Here is a 21,404-nt window from a genome sequence, read left to right on the forward strand (position 1 = left end):
GTTTGACGCACCATTTCACCGCCTAGCAGCAGCCAGGCGCTGAATGCTGCACATTTTCCCAAGTTGCCGGTGTCGACCCGCATGCACTGCGACCGGGAACCGACACGACGATGGATGCTTCTGCGTTTCCGGATGTTTTAGAAGGTCACATAGCGAACTATTTAGTACTTAGCACCAATTAACTGGAGACGCACATTCACCAGTGGCTGTGTGAAGTAGATGTCAGTAGAAATCTGCCAAGGAAACGGAATACAACATGGTTATCCTGCTCAGAGAGGTAAGCGAATGCGCTTTCTTATTGGCTATTTCTACTCTCACCCAAGCACGACTGTCAAACTGTGATAAAGGCCCTAGAGTCCCGGCGGAGGCACCATGCACCCGTGATTACGCTTAGCTGCCGGGAAGGTGTGCCGAAATTTTGATGCGGCCATTTTGTACCTTCATGAAGCCTCGAGCGATGCTACACACTTCGTTACTATCATCTCTCTCGAGTACGTCACAGCGTCCGTATGCTTGAACTTGCACACATTTCCACGCAGCCATTCTAGCATGCTCATGAAAAGCATCTCTTCTGGCTTTTAAACATTTCATGGTTGACTAATATTGAATTTGTTTATATGAAGATACAAAATTAAATTCAAAGATAGTTAGAACCAATGGGCTGGATTGCGGGAGATTTGTTTAAATTATATATTTTGCGCATATTGATGCGAGAGCAACAACTGGCCCATTGAGCGAAAAAGCTGGCGTCTGTAGCAGCGAAACGGCACCTAAATTCGCACTGGCTGCAACGGCGCGCCACGCACGCGCCTCAACGGAGCAGAGCGGCCGAAAGGGGACACCTGCTGCAGCGCTGGCGCGTGAGGCAAGAGGACGTCGCCGAGAAACCACGTCGCCCTTGCTTTCGGCCCAGCAGGTAATGCGGCCCGTTATACGCAATGCCGCACAAAGTGTTCCAGAAAACTTGAAGAATGCCAACATTATACCAATCCATCCTAATCTAATTGATGAATTATAGGCTCAGGAGCTTGGCCCCAGTATTGTATAAAATCTTCACCAAGATAATTCCCAGCAAAATCAGAGCAACACTTCACTTCAGTCAACCAAGAGAACAGGTCGGATTCTGGAAGGGATATTGTACAATGGATCAATTCTATTTCATCAATCAGGTAATCGAGAAATCTGCGGAGTAAAATCAACGTCTCAACATTGCTTTTATCGTTTATGAACATACCGCTACGCCATTTCCCTATCCAATTTCTTCGGTAGTTATGTTTCCTAGTAGAACCCTGGGAGTATAAGCCAGCGCCACCACTCACAAACCTTGGCGGCGGATGTCGATCATCCTTACTGCCGCAGGCGTCACGAGAACGTGATCTTTTTTGGGTGAAGGCAACTGGTCGATAAATATACACATGCTACCTGAAGGCATCAGTGTTCGAAACCCTCGTATGTAATAAACGAGGAGAAATGGGGTTAACCGAGGTGCCCGATTTTCATTAGCCATATCGCTACATGTGGAAAGACACAGGTGAAAGATGCTATTTACACGCTATTTACACTGGAGCCAGGCTGACACTCGCTCGTGCCAAGGGCACCGACCAACTTCTTCGTCGTTCTCGCGGCGGCTCGTCCCTTGAGCATCGCTCGATGATATCGATGATATCGGGATATTTAAAAGCACCGTCACGGTGCTGTTAAATATCCAAGGCGCGTGGAGAGTTGTAGGGCTTGAGTCGGGCAACGTGGACAATGTCACTAGTTGTCACAGCGGAGGACGTAGTGGGCGTGGCTAGAACGATATTATAGCAAAGTGACATCGGTCACTTTGCGTATCACGCGATATGGGCCTGTGTAACAAGAAAAGAGTTTTTCACATAGGCCAACTTTACGCAAGGTGACCAAAGCAACACGAGGCTGCCGGGCACAAAATGGACATCATGGTGACGGAGGTCGTAGCGTTGCTTCTGCTTGTCTTGAAACACTTGTAGACGAGCGCGCGCAAGTTGGCGAGCGTGGTCAGCATGGGCGATAGCATCACGGGCATAAGCGCTAGTTGAAGCTGTGGTGCACGGAAGCACAGTGTCCAGTGGTAGCGTTGGTTCACGGCCATACAAGAGGTAAAACGGGAAAAAGCCAGCAGTGTCGAGACGGGAAGAGTTATACGCAAATTTAATGTAAGGTACAGCCTGATCCCAGTCACGGTGGTCGTCTGAAACTTATTTAGATAGCATGTCTGTAAGAGTACGGTTCAAACGCTCAGTGAGGCCGTTCGTTTGAGGGTGGTAGGAGGTGGTAAATTTATGCTGTATTGAGCAAGCACGCATGATGTCGTCGATGACTTTGGCTAAGAACGCACGGCCATGGTCTGTTAGCAATTGACGCGGAGCACCATGCATCAAAATGATATCATGTAGGAGGAAGTCCGCAACATCAGTTGCGCAACTGGTCGGAAGAGCACGGGTTACGGCGTAGCGGGTCGCGTAGTCCGCCGCAACTGCGACCAACTTGTTTTCTTATGTGGATTCCGGAAATGGGCCGAGAAGGTCTAAGCCGACACGATGGAAGGGCTCGGCAGCGATGTCGAGCGGCTGCAGGTAACCAGCGGGGAGCGGGGAAGGCTTCTTGCGTCGTTGGCAACGTTCACAAGCGGCGACGTAACGTCGTACGGAACGGGCAAGGCACGGCCAGAAAAAATGGTGACGTACACGGTCGTAGGTTCGAGATACGCCGAGGTGTCCTGCCGTTGGTGCGTCGTGAAGCTCTTTTAGAACGGTGGAGCGGAGCTGTTTATGTATTACAAGTAGGAACTCAGAGCCGTCCGGATGAAGGTTGCGACGGTACAGACTACCGTCGCGGAAGACGAAGAGGCGTAGAGCAGCATCGGCCGGAGAGTGTTCAAAACGGTCGATAAGTGCTCTGATGTAGGCGTCACGGCGTTGCTAGTCGGCGAAATGATGCAGCTGGGATACGGACAATACGCAAGAAGCACTGGCAATATTGGAGGAGTCAGAGTCGTCAACAGGGTAACAAGACAAACTGTCAGTGTCTTGGTGCAGGCGGCCAGACTTGTACACCACGGAATATGAAACTTCTTGTTGCCTCAAAGTCCATCGACTAAGCTGGCCTGTAGGATCGTTTAGCGATGAGAGCCAGCAGAGAGTATGATAGTCAGTGAGGACGGAAAAAGGGCCACCGTAAAGGTAAGGACGAAACTTCGCAACCGCCCAGACAACAGCAAGGCATTCGCGTTCCGTAATGGAACGGTTGCGCTCCGATAGTGTAGGAGGCGGCTCGCATAAGCAATAACGCGATCCTTGCCTCGCTGACGCTGGGCTAAGACGGCACCTACGCCATGACCACTGGCGTCTGTACGTAATTCTGTAGGGGCACCAGGGTCGAATTTGGCGAGAATGGGTGGTGAGGTTAGAAGAGTGACGAGGCGAGAGAAGGCGGCGGCTTCTGCAGTACCCCACGAGAATTGTACACCTTTCTGCAAAATATTAGTAAGGGGTCTAGCAATTGTCGCAAAATCTGAAACAAAACAACGAAAGTACGAGCACAGCCCTACGAAACTTCGAAAGTCTGCGGCTGTCTTCGGAACAGGAAACTCTCGGACAGCGCGAGTTTTGTCGGGATCAGGCTGTACTCCGGAGGCGTCAACGAGATGGCCCAGAAGAGTAATTTGTCTGTGGCCAAAACGACATTTGGACAAGTTAAGTTGCAGCTTCGCCTTTCGAAATACATCAAGTATAGATGTGAGACGCTTAAGGTGAGTGTCGAACGTTGGCGAGAAGACGATGACGTCGTCGAGGAAGCAGAGACATGTGGACCCTTTGAAACCTTGGAGGAAGGAGTCCATCATACGCCCAAAGGTGACAGGGGCGTTGCATAATCCAAACAGCATTACTTTAAATTGGTATAGGCCATCAGGTGTGATGAACGCGGTTTTTTCTCTGCCCATATTGTCAACAGCAATCTCCCAATATCTCGAACGAAGATCAATAGACGAGAAATAGCTGGAACCTTGCAGGCAGTCAAGGGCGTCGTCTATACGTGGGAGCGGGTAGACGTCCTTCTTTGTAATGCTGTTCAGATGACGGTAGTCTACAGAGAAGCGCAACGTGCCGTCCTTTTTCTTAACCAACACCACAGGTGACGCCCAGGGACTCGAAGAAGGCTCAATGATGTTTTTCTCGGGCATTTTGTTCACTTCATCTTGAATTACTTGGCGTTCCGACGCAGAAACTCGATACGGTCGTCGGTGAGTAAGCGCAGATGCTTAACCGCAAGCATCTGGCCTATAGGCCGATCGTCGAAGTCGAAAATATCGCGGTAGGACGATGATACTTCGCAAAGGTCTTCAGCCTGCGTAGAGGACAGGTCCGCCGCAACCATTAACTTTATGTTGGGATCGACGTCCGAGGCTGGTGCGAGGGGCATGCTTAGCTCGCGAGAACCATCGGTCGATAACGCTGCCACGTATTGGTCGCCGAGTCACTCAATGCTGGCAAGGCAAATACCTTGCGGTAGAATTTGCTTTGCCAATCAAACGTTTCAGACAGGCATGCGAGTGTGGTTCGCAGTAATAATAAGTATACTGTGAAGCCCGGTGACGTCATACTGTATTTGGATGTCGGGCAGAGGAGTGACGAGGTACTCGCCGTCAGGAACTGGTGGGAAAGACAACAGTTCAATGTAGGCTGTGTACTTTGGCGGCAGGCGAAGAAAGTCGGTGGGGCGTAAGCGGCAATGGGGTGCGTCTGAAGGTCATGCGAGCATCGGCAACTCAAGGCGAAGGGTACTGGAACAGCAGTCAATAAGAGCTGAATGTGCGGAGAGAAAATCGAGGCCGAGAATGAGGTCGTGGGGGAAATGAGCAATCACGGTGAAGAGGACAGGAGTGTGGCGGCCGGCGATGCTGACACGTGCCGTACACATGACGAGGATAGGCACACTACCGCCATCCGCAACGCGGACGACGTGTGCCGACGCAGGGGTGAGGAGCTTGTTCGGTCGTCGTCGGAAGGCAGCACTCATAAGAGAAGGATGTGATCCTGTATCGATGAGTGCCGTGATAGGATAACCGTCAACGTCAACGTCAAGAAGGTTTCGGTTAGTAGGTAACGTGAGCAGAGAATTTGAGGGCAGGGTCGACAACGCAGCTTCACCTCTAGAAGCTACAGTGCCTAGTTTTCCGGCTGGGTCCGGGAGGCGATAAGCGGCGAAGAGAAGCGGCGGGGTTGGGACGAACGACACTGGTGGCGACGAGGTGAGGGCGAGCGGCTGTAGCGAAGGTTCGGAGCAGGGGCATCAGCGGTAGTGGGTCCATGGCGGATGGCATAGGGAACGGAAGGTCCAAAGGATCGGGAATAAGTGGCGGCGTAGGTCCGAGGAGTTGGTGGCCATCGCTTGCGGCAGTGACGGGTGACATGGCCCATGCGACAGCAGTGGAAGCTGATCGGCCTGTCTTCAGGGGTACGCCATTCGGACGGGTTGCGGCGAGATGTGGCAGAAAAGGACTGCCGGGGACGAGAAGGGCCGCTAAATAACTGGGAAACATTGGGTCGAGACGTAGAAAACACGGTGTTCCGACCCATGTTTTCAAATTCCTGTCTGACGAATGCCTGAATCATCGCAATGGTGGTTGCAGGTGGATTGGGAGGCGTCGTGGAGAAGGCTGGCGAACAGGCGGCCTCGAGTTCGCGGGGAACAATACGGGTGACGTCGTCACAGGTGGTGGTCTCACGTGGTCGACCCTCACATGTCGACGTAGCAGCAGTGTTGGGTTGCCGCGCAATGTGATGTGAGATACGGCGGCTCTTAGCCTGTTCAAGGCGACGGCATTCTTTTATAATGGCGTCGATAGGGGAGACGTTGGCGAAAACAAGCAAATTGAAAGCGTCGTCGGCGATGCCTTTGAGCACATGTGCCACTTTATCTGCTTCGGACATATTATCGTCAGGTTTGCGGCATAGAGCCAAGATGTCGAGGATGTAGGAAACGTATGGCTCTGTAGCTGACTGAACACGGGACGCAAGAGCCTTCCTCGCGGCAGCCTTGCGCCCATTGGTGTCGCCGAACAGTTCCCGTAGCTTTTCTTTGAAACTGTCCCAACTGGTTATTTCGTCATCATGCGTTTGCTGCCACACGCGTGGGGTGCCGCCGGGATAAAAGATGACATTTGCGAGCATGATCGTTCGGTCCCACCTGTTGTTAGCACTGGCGTGTTCATAGAGCTTGATCCAGTCGTCGACATCCTGCCCCTCAAGGCCAGAGAACGCTCCTGGGTCACGGTGTGGGCCAACCGTGATGATTGGACCAGTCGGACAAGCCGAAGCCGTTGCATAGACGGGCTCGTCACCGGGAGGCATGGTGACAAGCTCGTTGTGCCGACCACTTCGGAGTTCCGTGGTGAGGACGGGGATCGCTGACCCGCACCAGAATGTTACGTGTGAAAAGACACAGGCGAAAGATGCTATTTACACGCTATTTACACTGGAGCCAGGCAGGCTAGCTGACACTCGCTCGTTAAAGGGCACCGACCAACTCCTTCGTCATTCTCGCGGGGGCTCGTCTCTTGAGGATCGCTCGATGATATCGTAATAGTATGATAAGAAGCCAACAAACACTGACACCAAGGACAAAATAGGGGAAATCACTTGTGCTTACTAAATGAAATAAAGAAACGCTAAATTAACGGCAATGAAAATGGATGAAAAAACAACTTCCCGCACGTGGGGAACGATCGTTCTCCACCTGTGATATATATATATATATATATATATATATATATATATATATATATATATATATATATATATATATATATATATATATATATATATATATATATATATTGCGGGAGTGGCTCACCTGTGGCTTAAAAATCACGAAGCCGACTTTCAGTCGTGTTCCGCGTTCAAGACCAGTTCCGCTGAAGTTTTCGGTCGCCCCGCCGTCCACAAGTTGCGCGCCGAGCAGCGGTTACGAGAGTGAGCGCAACAACCCGGTGAAACATTCACCTGTTACACCGAAGAGGTTCTCGACCCTTCCAAACGTGTGGATGCTTCTATGCCCGAAAATGAGAAATTGAAGCACATTTTGAAGGGCATCACCGATGACATTTTTCAAATGTTCATCGCCAACAGTCCGCGCACAGTAGCAGAGCTCATAAACTTTTGCCAAAGCTACGACGAGTTGAGGAGGCAGCTCAATTTGACCAGGCCCCGTGAGTGGCTGACGAGGCCCTCTCTTCCATGACCGTCCTCCCTGATCGCTCCCCCCTCCTCACACAAATCCAAGTTTTCGTGCGGGAGGAAATTGCACGTCAGCTCTCTCTGATGCCCTTTGCTGAGCTACAACAGCCGCTGCCGTCACAGCCTCCTACACAGGTCGCCCCTACGCTCCGGCGGGTTATTGAAGAGCAAGTTGCTTAGGCTCTACCTATGCAGCATCAGCAGTACCCTGGCGCCGCGCCACTTACGCATCCGTCGCCGCGCAGCCTCCTCGTCAACCACTCGTTGCGCTACATCCACGGCCGCTACCACCCGTTCGTCATCCCGTTCATCGACCTGCTCCTGCGTTTGCTAATCCTTGGCGCACACAAGACAACAGGCCCATATGTTATGCCTGCGGTATTCCCGGCCATGTTGCACGACTCTGCCGCCGCCGCATGCTGCACTCTGATGGGTTGGTGCACTCGCCTCCCCACGCCGACGTGCAACCTTTTCAAGACACTTATTTTAGTCGCCAGTCGAACAGGCCACCAGCCGAGCGCCCGGTCCTTACACGTCGTTCGCCTTCCCCGCGTCGCCGCTCATTATCCTCCATGCGTCGGTGCCCTTCACCCACGCAAGAGCAAAACTAAGCGCCGCAGTTCAGGAGGCAAGAACTGCGTCGCCATCGATCTGTACAAGTCCTCCATTGTCGCCTTCGAACGTTGTCGACCTTACTGTGGACGGCCTCCCCACCGTTGCGCTAATTGATATTGGAGCAGCTGTGTCTGTCCTAAACGAACGCCTCTTTCGCGCCTTACGAAAAGTTACGACGCCACTTTCTGGGTTTTGTCTTCGCACAGCAAGCGCCCAGCCAGTGCAGCCTTCAGCAGCATGCACAGCTAGAGTTGTTATTCAGGGCGTTCTCTGTATTGTGGAGTTTGTGGTTCGTCAGTCCTGCTCTCACGACGTGATACTTGGGTGGGACTTTCTTTCGCGAAATAACGCCGTCATCAATTGTGCACGTGCTGAACTCGAATTATCGCCTCTGTGTGACGTACCCCTCGTCGGCGCCACATCTCTTTCCGCTAAGCTAGTCCTTCGGGAAGACATCGCCATACCGGCGTACTCGTCTGCCGTTGTTCCCGTCTTCTGTGGTGCTGTCTCTGAAGGCACTCGCCTCTTCACTCCTTCGGAACTCTTCAAAACCGGCAAAGATGTTCCCCTCCCTTTCGCCACGCTTGACATTTCAGCCGGTCTCAGCGCCATCGTTGTCTGCAATCCACTTCCTACAGCCCTGACGGCTCTTTGCGGTGAAGCACTTGGCCATGTTCAGCCTCTTGATGACATGTTTATAACCGACGTGCCGGATGCTTCGTATACAGAGCTCACTGACTTCTGTGCACTTTCCACTTCTGCTCCGCCATCACCTGACTTATTCACACCTTTCATTGCCGATGACCTTACTTCCAAGCAGCGCTCCCAGCTTCTTCACCTGCTTTCCAGTTCCGTTCTTCTTTTGATGTCGCTCAGCCTACTCTGGGTCGCACGTCAACCGTCAGCCACCACATCGACACTGGCTCCAACGCGCCATTACGGCAGCGCCCGTACCACGTATCCGCCAAGGAACGTCAGGTGATCAGTGAGCACGTAGACGACATGCTTCAGCGCGGCGTCATTCGACCTTCCAATAGCCCGTGGGCATCACCGGTGGTTCTCGTCACAAAAAAAGATGGTTCTATTCGGTTCTGCGTCTATTATCGCCGTCTTAATAAGATAACGCGAAAAGACGTCTACCTTCTACCACGCATTGACGACGCTCTGGATAGCTTGCAAGGCGCTCAATTCTTCTCTTCATTGGATTTACGCTCGGGCTACTGGCAGGTTCCGATGTCAGCAGTTTATCGCCCTAAAACTGCATTCATTACGCCGGATGGTTTATACGCATTTAATGTAATGCCATTTGGCCTATGCAATGCGCCTGATACCTTTGAACGAATGATGGACAATATCTTGCGCTGCCTAAAATGGAGCACGTGTTTGTGCTATCTCAACGACATCGTTGTGTTCGCCCCTGATTTCAGCACGCATCTTCTTCGCCTTAGGCAAGTGTTGACGTCCTTGACCAACGCAGGCCTGCAACTGAACCTGAAAAATTGCCAGTTCGCCGCGCGCAAGCTCATGATTCTGGGTCACGTCGTATCACAAGACGGCATTTGCCCCGACCCATCCAAACTTCGCGCCGTGGCAGAATTTCCGAAACCTAAGACACTCAAAGAACTCCGCGCCTTCATCGGCCTCTGTTCTTACTTCAGACGCTTTGTTCGTAATTTTGCCTCAGTGATATCACCTCTGACACAACTCTTAAGTGGCGCCAACTACCAATCCTCCTGGTCTCCTGCATGGGACACCGCGTTCGTGACCTTACGCCGTCTCCTGACGTCACCGCCTGTAGTGCGGCACTACGACCCCACCGCCCCAACTGAAGTGCATACCGATGCCAGTGGTACTGGCCTTGGCGCTGTCCTTGCGCAGCGCAAGTCTGGCTACTCCGAGTACGTCGTTGCTTACGCCAGTCGTGCGCTGACCAAAGCGGAACGCAATTGTAGCGTCACAGAAAAAGAATGCCTGGCCATCGTTTGGGCACTCGGGAAGTTTCACCTTTATTTATACGGCAGGTCTTTCCATGTCGTTACTGACCATCACGCCCTCTGTTGGTTATCCTCTTTAAAAGACCCGTCTGGACGCCTTGCCCGCTGGGCTCTGCGCATTCACGAATACGATATACACGTCATCTACCGCTCAGGCCGCAAGCACACTGACGCCGACGCTCTGTCCCGCTCTCCGCTGCCAGCCGACACGGCCTCCCTCTCCACCACTGAGGCGGCATCCTCGGTCGACATCGACACCTGCGCATCAGAACAGCGCAAAGATCCTTGGGTGGCCTCTCTTCTGTATCTCCTTTCAGGCTCGCCTGCATCTCCCATCTCCCGCTCCCTGCGTCGCCACGCTGTCCATTTTGCTGACGGGATAGCCTCTTGTATCGACGCAACTACCAGCCCGATGGTAGCAAGTGGCCCCTGGTTATCCCTAGGACTTTGCGTTCCGACATTTGCGCGTCTTTCCATACTAACCCACAATGTGCACACGCAGGCGTTTTGAAGACGTATGAGCGCCTGCGGCAACGTTACTGCTGGCGAGGAATGTTTACTTTTTTCCAAAAGTTTGTTCGCTCGTGCCCGCAATGCCAACGCCGCAAATCTCCGCCTCATCCGGCCCACGGTTTATTGCAGCCGCTTCCGTGTCCTGCTCGTGCCTTCGACCGTGGGGGAATAGACCTGTACGGGCCGCTACCGCTAACACCCGCTGGGAAACGATGGATTATTGTAGCAGTTGATCACCTTACACGCTATGCCGAAACCACTGCTCTACCTGCAGCGACTGCCAGTGACGTTGCATCCTTTCTGCTCCACCGTTTCATTCTTCGTCATGGCCCACCTCGGGAGCTGCTGAGTGATAGAGGCCGTGCGTTTCTGTCGCAGGTAGTTGAAGCTCTGCATGCTCAATACCGCATAGTTCACCGGACCACCACGGCGTACCATCCTCAAACTAAAGGACTTACAGAGCGTTTCAATCGCACCCTTGGTGATATGCTCGCCATGTACGTTTCATCGGAGCATACAAACTGGGATTCATCCCATTTGTCACGTACACATATAATACGGCTACACAAAGTACCACAGGATTTTCTCCATACTTTCTTCTCTACGGTCGCGATCCTTCCCATACCATCGATACGGTTTTGCCTTATACACCAGACGCGTCAGAATGTGCTCCCGTTTCAGCCGTCACCCAATACGCCGAGGAATGCCGTCAATTATCCCGAAAGTTCACCTCCGCTGACCAACAACGACAAAAAGCCAATCGTGATGGCGACGCTACGAACCCGAACTTCGCCCCCGGCACCCTTGTCTTGTTGTCCGTGCCTTCTACCGCGCCTGGACTTTCGACAAAACTTCTCTCGCAGTATGATGGACCATACCGCATCGTCGAACGCACCTCTCCGGTCAACTATGTCATAGAGCCGCTTACACCGACATCCGACAAGCGCCTCCGTGGACGGGATGTTATTCACGTGCGCTGACTGAAACAATTCTATGACCCGCTCGTCTCCACGTCGTAAGTCGCCAGGATGTCTCCGCTTTTGCACCGGAGGTAATTGTAATGAAGACGAAGAGCACAAGAACAAGGCCAGCCGGATCGCGAGTGCTTGGCACGAGTGTGAGCCGTTCGGGCAACCAGCTGTTCCTGCTCTGCGTCACCTGCCTCCTCGGTTACGAAGAGACGTTACCCTCGGAACTGTTCAGTGCACCAATTACAATATATATATATATATATATATATATATATATATATATATATATATATATATATATATATATATATATACCTCCCCCTTGGCTACGCCCCTGCTATATATATATATATATATATATATATAGCAGGGGCGTAGCCAAGGGGGAGGGGGCTTTAGCCCCCCCGCCCTCCCCGAAATATTATCGTGCTGTCATTCACCACCGACCAAAACAACCCCCGGCGCCAGAAATCATTCTGGATTTTGTCTAGAATGTCGTTTTTACGCTCGAAAGGACATTGCAGCGTGAACATTGCAAACTCGGGCTGGATTTCACGGCAACGCCCATGCACCCGCAGTCACGTAACGCAAGGCCTTATCCGAGCACAAAGTTTTAAGGGCGTTTTGATGGCAAGTGGGCTCATCGCGGCTTCTCGCGGAGGCCGCGGAATCTACGGAGCGCATGGATTTCAATTTAGAAACGTTATGGGTGTAAAGTCCTCATAAATTATTGATCCGAAAGGTGCCTTGACATTTCCAAAGTCGTGCTTTAGATTTTCAATTCCGCACCTTTGTGGGTTTAATGTTCTTATAAACATTTGACGCCAATGGTGCATGAACTTTTCTAAAGTCGTACATCGGGCCATACAATGAGACTAGCCAAATCAGCACACTATCAGAAGAAAAAGCCTGCAGCGAGTTTCGAATAGACAAAGCGCTGTGGTGGTTCATTTGTGGCGTCATGTCACAGAAAAGAATATCAACATTTCACCTGCGCCAAAGCATCCATGTCAAGACACTAAAGCCAGCAAAAGTAACTACGTTCTTAGCTATTTTTCTACTTTGACTTTTATTCGCGAGGACACGTTGAGCCTCTTCAATATTCTTGTTCTCGCTACCCGCGGGCTGCCAGAGCCAGCCAGAGCACTTGCGTTTTTCTCGTGTGGCCCCGACGACCACGCGGCGCCTTCGTTGTTCGTTCGATTTTGTCTGGCCGAGTGGATTTTCCCCTGGCACAGTTCTGGACGCTTTCTGGCTAATGGTCGCTCGCCGCCATCAGTGAGGGGACTTGACGGATTGCAGTGCGTTCGCTGGAGCGCACGTCTCGCCGGTGTAGGATACCTAGCAGTATGTGTGTGGTTCTTTGCGGACCAGGCGTCTCGCATTTTATTCGATATTCCTTCGGTAGCCTTATTAGGTGCCCAAAGTAGGCATTCAGTTTGGGCCAACAAGTTTTTTTGCGTTTTTTTTTTTATTTCGGTGCTCCGGCCCCACAAAAGAAAGAAGACATTGTTGCGGCGCAGCGAATTTCCGCATGGTGAAAGTTCGATTTCGTTACTTCTGCTTCTTTTGCGAAAACTAAGGGGCCATTGGACGCTTCAGTTTCCGGAGACTATCTCTCTCTCTCTCTCTCTCTCTCTCTCTCTCTATATATATATATATATATATATATATATATATATATATATATATATATATATATATATATATATATATATTATTGCGATAGCAATTGTATGAACACTCTAGGCGCATTCCTGCCGTTGCCGTCGTCCCCATGTTCCCCTAAAGTCCATCGACGATAACATCGTGACCGCCGCATCGACACATCTATTACACCATAACATCGACAGCGCGCGCATTCTGCATGTGCGAGTGAAAGCTAGGGGCGTGGAATGGGTGAACCGACGATGGTTGCTCAGTCTTGCGTGCGCAAGGGAGAAAAGTGGGGAGGATCCGCGGCGTTTTCTGTCGTGCGCTATGCATCGCGGGTAGTGGAGGGAGGACGGGGTGGTCCTTAGGAATCTGTCCTTTGTGAATCTGTGATTGCCTACTATGTTTATTTGCCTTGTTTTATGCATTATATACAGTGACTTTTCTTATATATGTAGATTTATTGGGGATTTATACTTATATTTAGATATGTTGTTGCGACGGTTTGTGTATACCTGCAGTGAACTTTGATTGCAGTGACACTTTTTGCCATTTATCAAGCTGTATCTTCACATTTGTATATTCCATTGCATCATCGCATTTCTATTATACGAGGCGAGTTAAATGAATGTGAGCCAACCCACCCCGCGCAATAATGCTTCGGTTCATTATATGCGAGGCATGCGCGTAGCACACAGGCATCTTTTATTTACAAAAGTGACACGCAGATGTGAGGATAAATGTTCTCTAATGCTCTCATGCACTGGGCTGAACACAGTTTCGTGGCATAACGGACGCTTCATAGGCTGGACAGCGTGGTATCGTGAGGTTTTTTGCAGCTGAAGGTGTTTTCCAAAAAAGAAATTAGTCGCTGTATGGCTGCCGTGTACGTTGAACATTGCATTTTATTGGTCACTGTGAAGCGTCGGAGATAATGGTTCAAATAAATACGTGAAAGCTGCAAAGACGATCCAAGAACGGGTCGAAGCCACCGTACAATCACTCCCACACAATTACAAAGGTTGATGATTAGACAAGAATGGCGGATACGCATCGATGAACTGCCAGAGCGTGTTAACATCAGTCCCAGTATAGTTCACACCATAATTCATGAACATCTCTGTTATTGGCTCTTGAGCACGCAATGGATGCCAAAGATTTTGAACCACCACCAGAAGACGGAGAGGTTCGGCGCTGCTTTGAGTCATCTGATCCGGTATCATAGTGAGCCTGACTTCTTATCTGTAGTTTTCACCGTGGACGAATCATGGGGCCACTATTACGAGCCTGAAACACGACGGCAATGGTTACCGTAGATACATTCGAATTCACTACCCCCAACGAAAGCAAAGGCCGTCGGCCGGAAAGGTGTTGTTGACTTCTTTTTTTCGATCGTCAGGGGCCGTTACAGATCGAATTTGGTAAACCTGGAGAGACTATCAATCGTTTCCGGTATTGTGAAACGCCGGATCGGCTGCGTGTGGCAGTCAAGAACGAACGACGTGGAAAACTGACGAGCGGGGCCACCTTGCTCAACGACGATGCCCGACCGCACGTCGTTGATGTGGATAACACAAAAGTGGCAAAGTTCAAGTGAGAAACGCTGAAACATCTGCCATACAGCCCAGACCTGTCGTCTAGCGACTTCAACACTTTGGAGCAATTGAAGAAACAGCTCAAGGGAACCAGGCTCGTGTGGGACGATGACGTGAAAGAGTCAGTTGCAGACTTTTTAAAGTATCAACCCAACTATGTTTACGAGACGGCAATCACGCGACTCGTTAGTCAGCGGGACAAATGTCTAAATGCTCATGGAGACTACTTTTAAATAAAGTACCCCGTTTGTCATATATTTGCATTGGCAGAGTCATTTCAGTCGCCCTCGTATATTTTGCAGAACTTGTGATCTTTATGAGTGCTCTCTTTGTGACTGTAACTTTGGTGCAATTACAATACATGACTGGTGACAGCTGCTAATGCGCAGTACACTGGAACAAAGGACATCGTCATTGAGATCCTTTCCTGGCCATTGCATATGTACAGACATGTAAACAAGGTTCTTGAATGAAAAAGTATCATTTTTCCTCAACTTGTTCATTTGACGGCCTTTACATTTTTCATATCAGCGGCATGCACTGCTTTGCTAGTTTCCAACCGATATAGTTCTAAAGTTCGTGTAATATTTTCTTTACTCATTAAATAGACAATAACATGGAAGCATTGATATCGGTTATGTCCGAAATAATTTTTGGGAGATACGAGTGTATTCTTTTATGAAAAGATACATATTTTACTTGTCTCGACTGTGCATAGCGTTCAAAAATTCGTTTGCTTCATCTTTGGCAATGGAAATGCAGTTATTAATGCATTTGACCCCTGGACAAATTTTATGACGAGGAAGCCGAGCTTCAACGTGAGTCCCCTCTCCCGCCAAACGAAATTTCTGGCTACGCCACAGACAGACAGACAGACAGACAGACAGACAGACAGACAGACAGACAGACAGACAGACAGACAGACAGACAGACAGACAGACAGACAGACAGACAGACAGACAGACAGACAGACAGACAGACAGACAGACAGACAGACAGACAGACAGACAGACAGACAGACAGACAGACAGACAGACAGACAGACAGACAGACAGACAGACAGACAGACAGACAGACAGACAGACAGACAGACAGACAGACAGACAGACAGACAGACAGACAGACAGACAGACAGACAGACAGACAGACAGACAGACAGACAGACAGACAGACAGACAGACAGACAGACAGACAGACAGACAGACAGACAGACAGACAGACAGACAGACAGACAGACAGACAGACAGACAGACAGACAGACAGACAGACAGACAGACAGACAGACAGACAGACAGACAGACAGACAGACAGACAGACAGACAGACAGGCAGGCAGGCAGGCAGACAGACAGACAGACAGACAGACAGACAGACAGACAGACAGACAGACAGACAGACAGACAGACAGACAGACAGACAGATAGATAGATAGATAGATAGATAGATAGATAGATAGATAGATAGATAGATAGATAGATAGATAGATAGATAGATAGATAGATAGATAGATTACCCCCGAAAATGCGTACCCTGAGAAGGCTAACACATTAAACTAGGAAGTAAGAAATGTCACGTCGACACCGCCTCCAACTGTGCACATGGCCCTGGCTGCGTGACGATGGCGCTTCTCCCGCCACAGAGAGGCCCGGCATGGCGCCCGACACCAGCTCGCCGGTAGTCGAGCACGAGTCGGTCCAAGTGGTGGCACGCAGCCGACTGGGCGAGCATGGCATAATCATCGGCGGGGAGGTGGACGCCATAGACCCGTCTGTCCTGACTGACTCCTCGCAGCAGCGCTCTATGGCCAAGTACGTCGAGCTCAAAACCACAGCCCTGGTGAGAAACGAGCGCCAGCTTTGGAACATGCGCAGGTACGAGTCCTCACTGTGTCGTGGACCATAGAGTTTCTCGCTATAACACCCATCTGGCGCCACCGTCTATAGGAGTTTCCTAAGCAGCACTGTTATAATTTTTGTGTTATAATAAAGCTAAAACAGCTTTTTACGTGCTGTTTTAGTAGAAAATGAATTATTGTGACAGATGGAAAGGTGCTTGCCAGGCGCGCCTTTAGGCATCCTGCTGGCTCTCCAAGAACGATACCAATTGCAAGTTACAATATGCCATTATCCCATGCATACCACAGCGCATCAGCGCCAGATTTCCGTATAGGTAATATAGTGAGAAACTGTAAGTCGTTGTCCTTATAGGTGATGTCCAAAACATGGCGTCTGGCTATGGTGTGTTTCTTGTTCGGCAGTTACTTTCGATGCATGCAGCCAGCAAAAGCACGTCCTTCGAGATTAGCTTCTCTTAGCCAGAGAGTGCCGTCGCTTGGGCATGGGTTCGGACACAACCTTTCTCTATTAATTTAAAGGCCAGCCCTCATACGAGAACATTCATTGCTTGTAACTGTACACAGTGTAATAAAGGGTAAAAGCAGCAGTAAATGTGCATAACTGCGAGTCGGCCTAGTTGGAACAGATTCATCTTAACTTTTTGTGCGCAAACAAACAGGGACGAAGAATAGGGGCAACACAAGGACGAGCGCTTTCCTCTGGCGCTCGTCCATATGTTGCCCCTATTCTTCTTCCCTGTTTCTTTGCGCATAAAAAGTAAAAAAAAAACGTTAATGTGCGTGCCGGATTGCCTATAACACTGTTGAAAAAGAAGTTATGCAGATGCAACGCACCTGCATACTTTGGAACCTCTGTGAAGCGGTTAAATAAACGCTTTAGTGTTAGGTGCCATGGTTACACTCGTTTTAATTTTAATCTAATGCAGTGTGTAATATTGCGCAATGTTTATGCTCACGCCCGTTCACAAGCTCTGCAGTAATACGAACTAGACTTCATGCAAATGCAGACAGACGTCGACGCACTGATGTGATGTGGACGAAGGCCATTTTCGATATTTGTTGAATGAAGGATGGTGATGATAGGTGTGTGAACAGACAAGCACGACACATGACTAAAGACACTGAAGCATTATAAACCCCTTGTGGCACATTGGCGCAAGCCGATTTTCGAGAATTTATCCTGAATGGACACATACACAATGGACTGAGAATGGTATAGCCCAAAGAATTTTAGCAAAATCAAGTAACTCGTTCAATAGGACGCACTATTCCGTTAAATGTCCGGGTACTTTACAAATATCCATAAACTGAGATTATCTGTACGCGTCGTGGTTTATTGTCTGATTACGCACAAAGGAGCTGCGCTCACTACACCACTTCGTCGTTCAAAACACTGTGATCCACATAAGCCAGAGCATATTGTGACATCTCGACTGACCCAGCAACAGCCGCATCCACACCAAACCCTTGGAACTTAAGAAAGTTTCGATTCAGTAAAAACGCGCGAAAAGCTCAAAACGGCGCAGAAGAGGGCGTCTCACGCCATTGAAATATGTTTAGAGACCCGAGCACATTTGTCCGGAGGCGTGAACGCTGAACTTGCATCAGCCCATTTTACGAGAAGGATGCTTGTTCGTGGCACGTCACTGCTGTGGCTTCTGAGCAGCCGTTGCCAAGCTGGCGGACCGCCACTACTACCGCACGCTCTTTAACAGCGTAAGTTGTTATGGGCTAATGGGCGAATAATAGTGCAGTAGTATATGATTCGTAGCATTACAAGAACTTTATAGTTCTTGTATCCAGTTTTTCTATATGTATAATGCTAGCCAATATATTTTTTTTTCTCTTCGTGTTATCCTTTTTCCCGCCCGACCTTGTACTTGCCGCCATACCACATTATCATCGATTCCTCTCCTTTATGTTAACCTGCAAATTTGAGCCGTACGTTGTACACCGACAAGTTACTTTGTACTTTCTTTATTACCCCCCTTACTCAATGCCCTGTAAAGGGGCCTGTAAGGTATGTTCAATAAATAAATAAATAAATTAGGAAATAATAAAAACTGTTTCAGTCGCCGTCACCGCGCCGACGGCGACAAAAGAAAGGGAAAATAGGGCGACATATAGGGCGAAATAGAGCGAAAAAGGAAAGGGCGACAAAAAAAAGGAAAATAAAGAAGTTAATCCATGTACTCGTAACAGGATAGTGCAATAGTAGATTATTCGTACCGTCAGGAAACAACTGCGCAAGTTGGCGCCAACGACGTCCATTGAAGAGCGCCACACACTTGCTGGCACATAGCCAGTGACCCAAGTTGACTTCAAGGATGTTCACTGAAGATCCGCACAGCTGTGCAGAGTAAGTAGCACGTACCCAGCGCTCCAAGTCGGCGTCAAAGAGATTCCACTGAACGTACCGAGTTCCGTGTCTACAGTCACCCACGTCGGCATGAAAGAGGTTCGTTGAAGAGCGGAACGTCTGCACACACTGCCAGATAGATACTCAGCAACCAGAGTTATTCGGACGGTTGGTTTAGAATCCTGTTTACTCAGCAACCCGATTTAGGCGCGCAATTAAGGATACCAGGTAGTCCAAATTTGCATAGGCCCCCACTATGGCGTGCCTCGTAATCAGATCGTGGTTTTCGCACGTACAATTTTTTTTCCAGGCCACTGACCGTCTGAAGTGACAGTGGATCTGTACACAAAACGAACGACGATGTGAACGTCGTTGTTCTTTTAAACTGCAGGTACAAGCTGTGGAAGTGGTGGTCCCAGTCGTACATCATGGGAACGAAGCGAGTGGTCTGCGGCTGCCGCGACAAGGAAGGCTTCGTTCGGAGCCTCATGCAGTTTGACGTCGACACAATGCACGAGCAGTGCGAGCGGGTTCGTATAGCTTCTCTGAAAAATTAATGGTACGCCATTAGTGAACATGGATGGATGGATGGATGGATGGATGGATGGATGGATGGATGGATGGATGGATGGATGGATGGATGGATGGATGGATGGATGGATGGATGCATGGATGGATGGATGGATGGATGGATGGATGGATGGATGGATGGATGGATGGATGGATGGATGGATGGATGGATGGAATGAGCGTCCCCTTTTGAACGGGGCGATGGGTTGCGCCACCAAACTCATGCTATTATACTGCCTAATGTCCATCTAGGTAAACAATAAAAAAAGAAAAAGGAACACTGTGAACTCCCAAACCCAAATTTTTTGATCCCCTAGTGCAAACTGTACTTTTGTACGCCTCCCTTTTTTGTCGATTCCCTACTTTTCCTCCACCAATCCTCCAATCGCCTCCTACTAATCCCTATTGCGGGCATGTTTACTTTTCCACTGCTCTCGCTGAACCCAATGGCTTCGAGGAGGCCAGTGGTGCCTAAATCTGCCGCTGGGTAGACGTCTTCACATTCTAATAAAACATGCTCCATAGTTTTCCTAGCTTTACCGCAGCAAGCACATGCTTCTTCGTCCTTCTTATATCTCGCTTTATAGGTGCGTGTTCTAAGGCATCCCCATCACGCTTCGAAAAGTAATGAGCTTCCCTTTGAGCTAACTTTAATTGTTTCTTTCCTGATTTCTTTATTTTCTCTTAAGTAGTTACTCATGGCAGGTTTCTTTTCCATTGCCGCCACCCTTGAGATTATTTTAGCCTCTCTGACTTTCCGCTTGACCTTCTTTGTTGCTGTGTTGTTGTTGTTGTTGTCCTGAGTGGCCGTGGCACATACCCACAGTGGGGGATTGGCCAACAATCGGGTGTTTTAATTAAATGCATAAAAATAATAATGATAGCAAGGGAGTTAACAATTTGAGCGTGTGAGTTTAAAAGTAAACGTTTTGTGTTTGGAGAAAAAAGGAAATAATCAGATGAGAACCGGGTATAATAATAATAATAATACTTTATTGATGACTAGAGAAACATACAGTGCAAGAATCGGGCCTGCCAAAGCCACAGTGGGCTTGAACGGCAGTGCCTGGCAGACAGCGACAGAGCCATCAGTAACTCGTTATTAAACAATAGTGAAAAAAACACACACACACATACACTCACATGACAGGCTTCCAATCATGCATTACATGTGTCTAAGAGCCTTTCTAAGACCATATTTTGTTTTCACTTCTTGTATGCTTTGAGGAAGTAGATTAAACATTGCTGGGACATAGTAGTTACGAAGTCTTCGACCATATCTCGTCTTACAGCGGGGTGTAATGTAAGGATTCTTTGGTCTCAGGGAACGGACCAAAGGAAATAATAATAATAATAATAATAATAATAATAGTAATAGATTAGAAATAAAAAAGCTATGGCTGGGAGGGAGAACGATCAATCTAACATGGAAATCGATTGGTTTCAATGAGGTAATTTTGGATCGCCAAGCAAGCATTTCTGTGGCTGAACCCAATAATGGAAGCTCCAAAAGAGAGGATCACAGGCACTGATAAAGTTAGACCAATAGAGCGAAGCGGGATTTCTAGTAGTCGTTTTCTTATAATAGAAAAACGTCTGCAAGACAACAAGAAATGGTCGATTGTCTCCGCTTCGCCACAGAATGAGCATAATGGTGAAGGGACCAGACCAGACCTGTGGAGGTAGAAGTTCAATGCAGGTATATGGCAGCGCAGCTTCGTGATGGACACTTCAATTTTCCGTGTTTGGCTAAAATCTCTGTTCCAAGGGTGTAGAAGATGTCCGTAGTCCACAGAGTTAGTAATTGCGGAGTCTGATACTGTCTGTATAATGATACCCCTACGAAATCTAGCAGCAGCAACATAAGCAGTCAAAAGGCAGCAAGGGAGAATCGGGCCACTTATCGATGCCGTGGCTAGAGAGTCTGCAATTTCATTAATGATTAGTCCTTTATGGCCAGGCACTCAAATCAAACGCACGCTTCTCAAGTAACCAGGTACCAATGAATGAAATGTCCTCAT

General features: G+C 49.1%; 1 protein-coding gene across 1 annotated transcript in view; it reads left to right on the forward strand.

Moving 5' to 3' along the window:
• Window positions 1–21,404, forward strand: part of LOC135914792 (decapping and exoribonuclease protein-like) — a 295,029-nt gene that overhangs the window by 212,377 nt on the left and 61,248 nt on the right. Inside the window, exons 6-7 of the mRNA XM_070538309.1 lie at window positions 16,239–16,470; window positions 19,205–19,343. Coding sequence (XP_070394410.1) covers window positions 16,239–16,470; window positions 19,205–19,343 — 371 coding nt within the window. The remainder of the gene's footprint in view (window positions 1–16,238; window positions 16,471–19,204; window positions 19,344–21,404) is intronic.

The sequence above is a fragment of the Dermacentor albipictus genome, chromosome 5 (genome assembly GCF_038994185.2).
Source record: "Dermacentor albipictus isolate Rhodes 1998 colony chromosome 5, USDA_Dalb.pri_finalv2, whole genome shotgun sequence".
NCBI classification, from domain to species: domain Eukaryota; kingdom Metazoa; phylum Arthropoda; class Arachnida; order Ixodida; family Ixodidae; genus Dermacentor; species Dermacentor albipictus.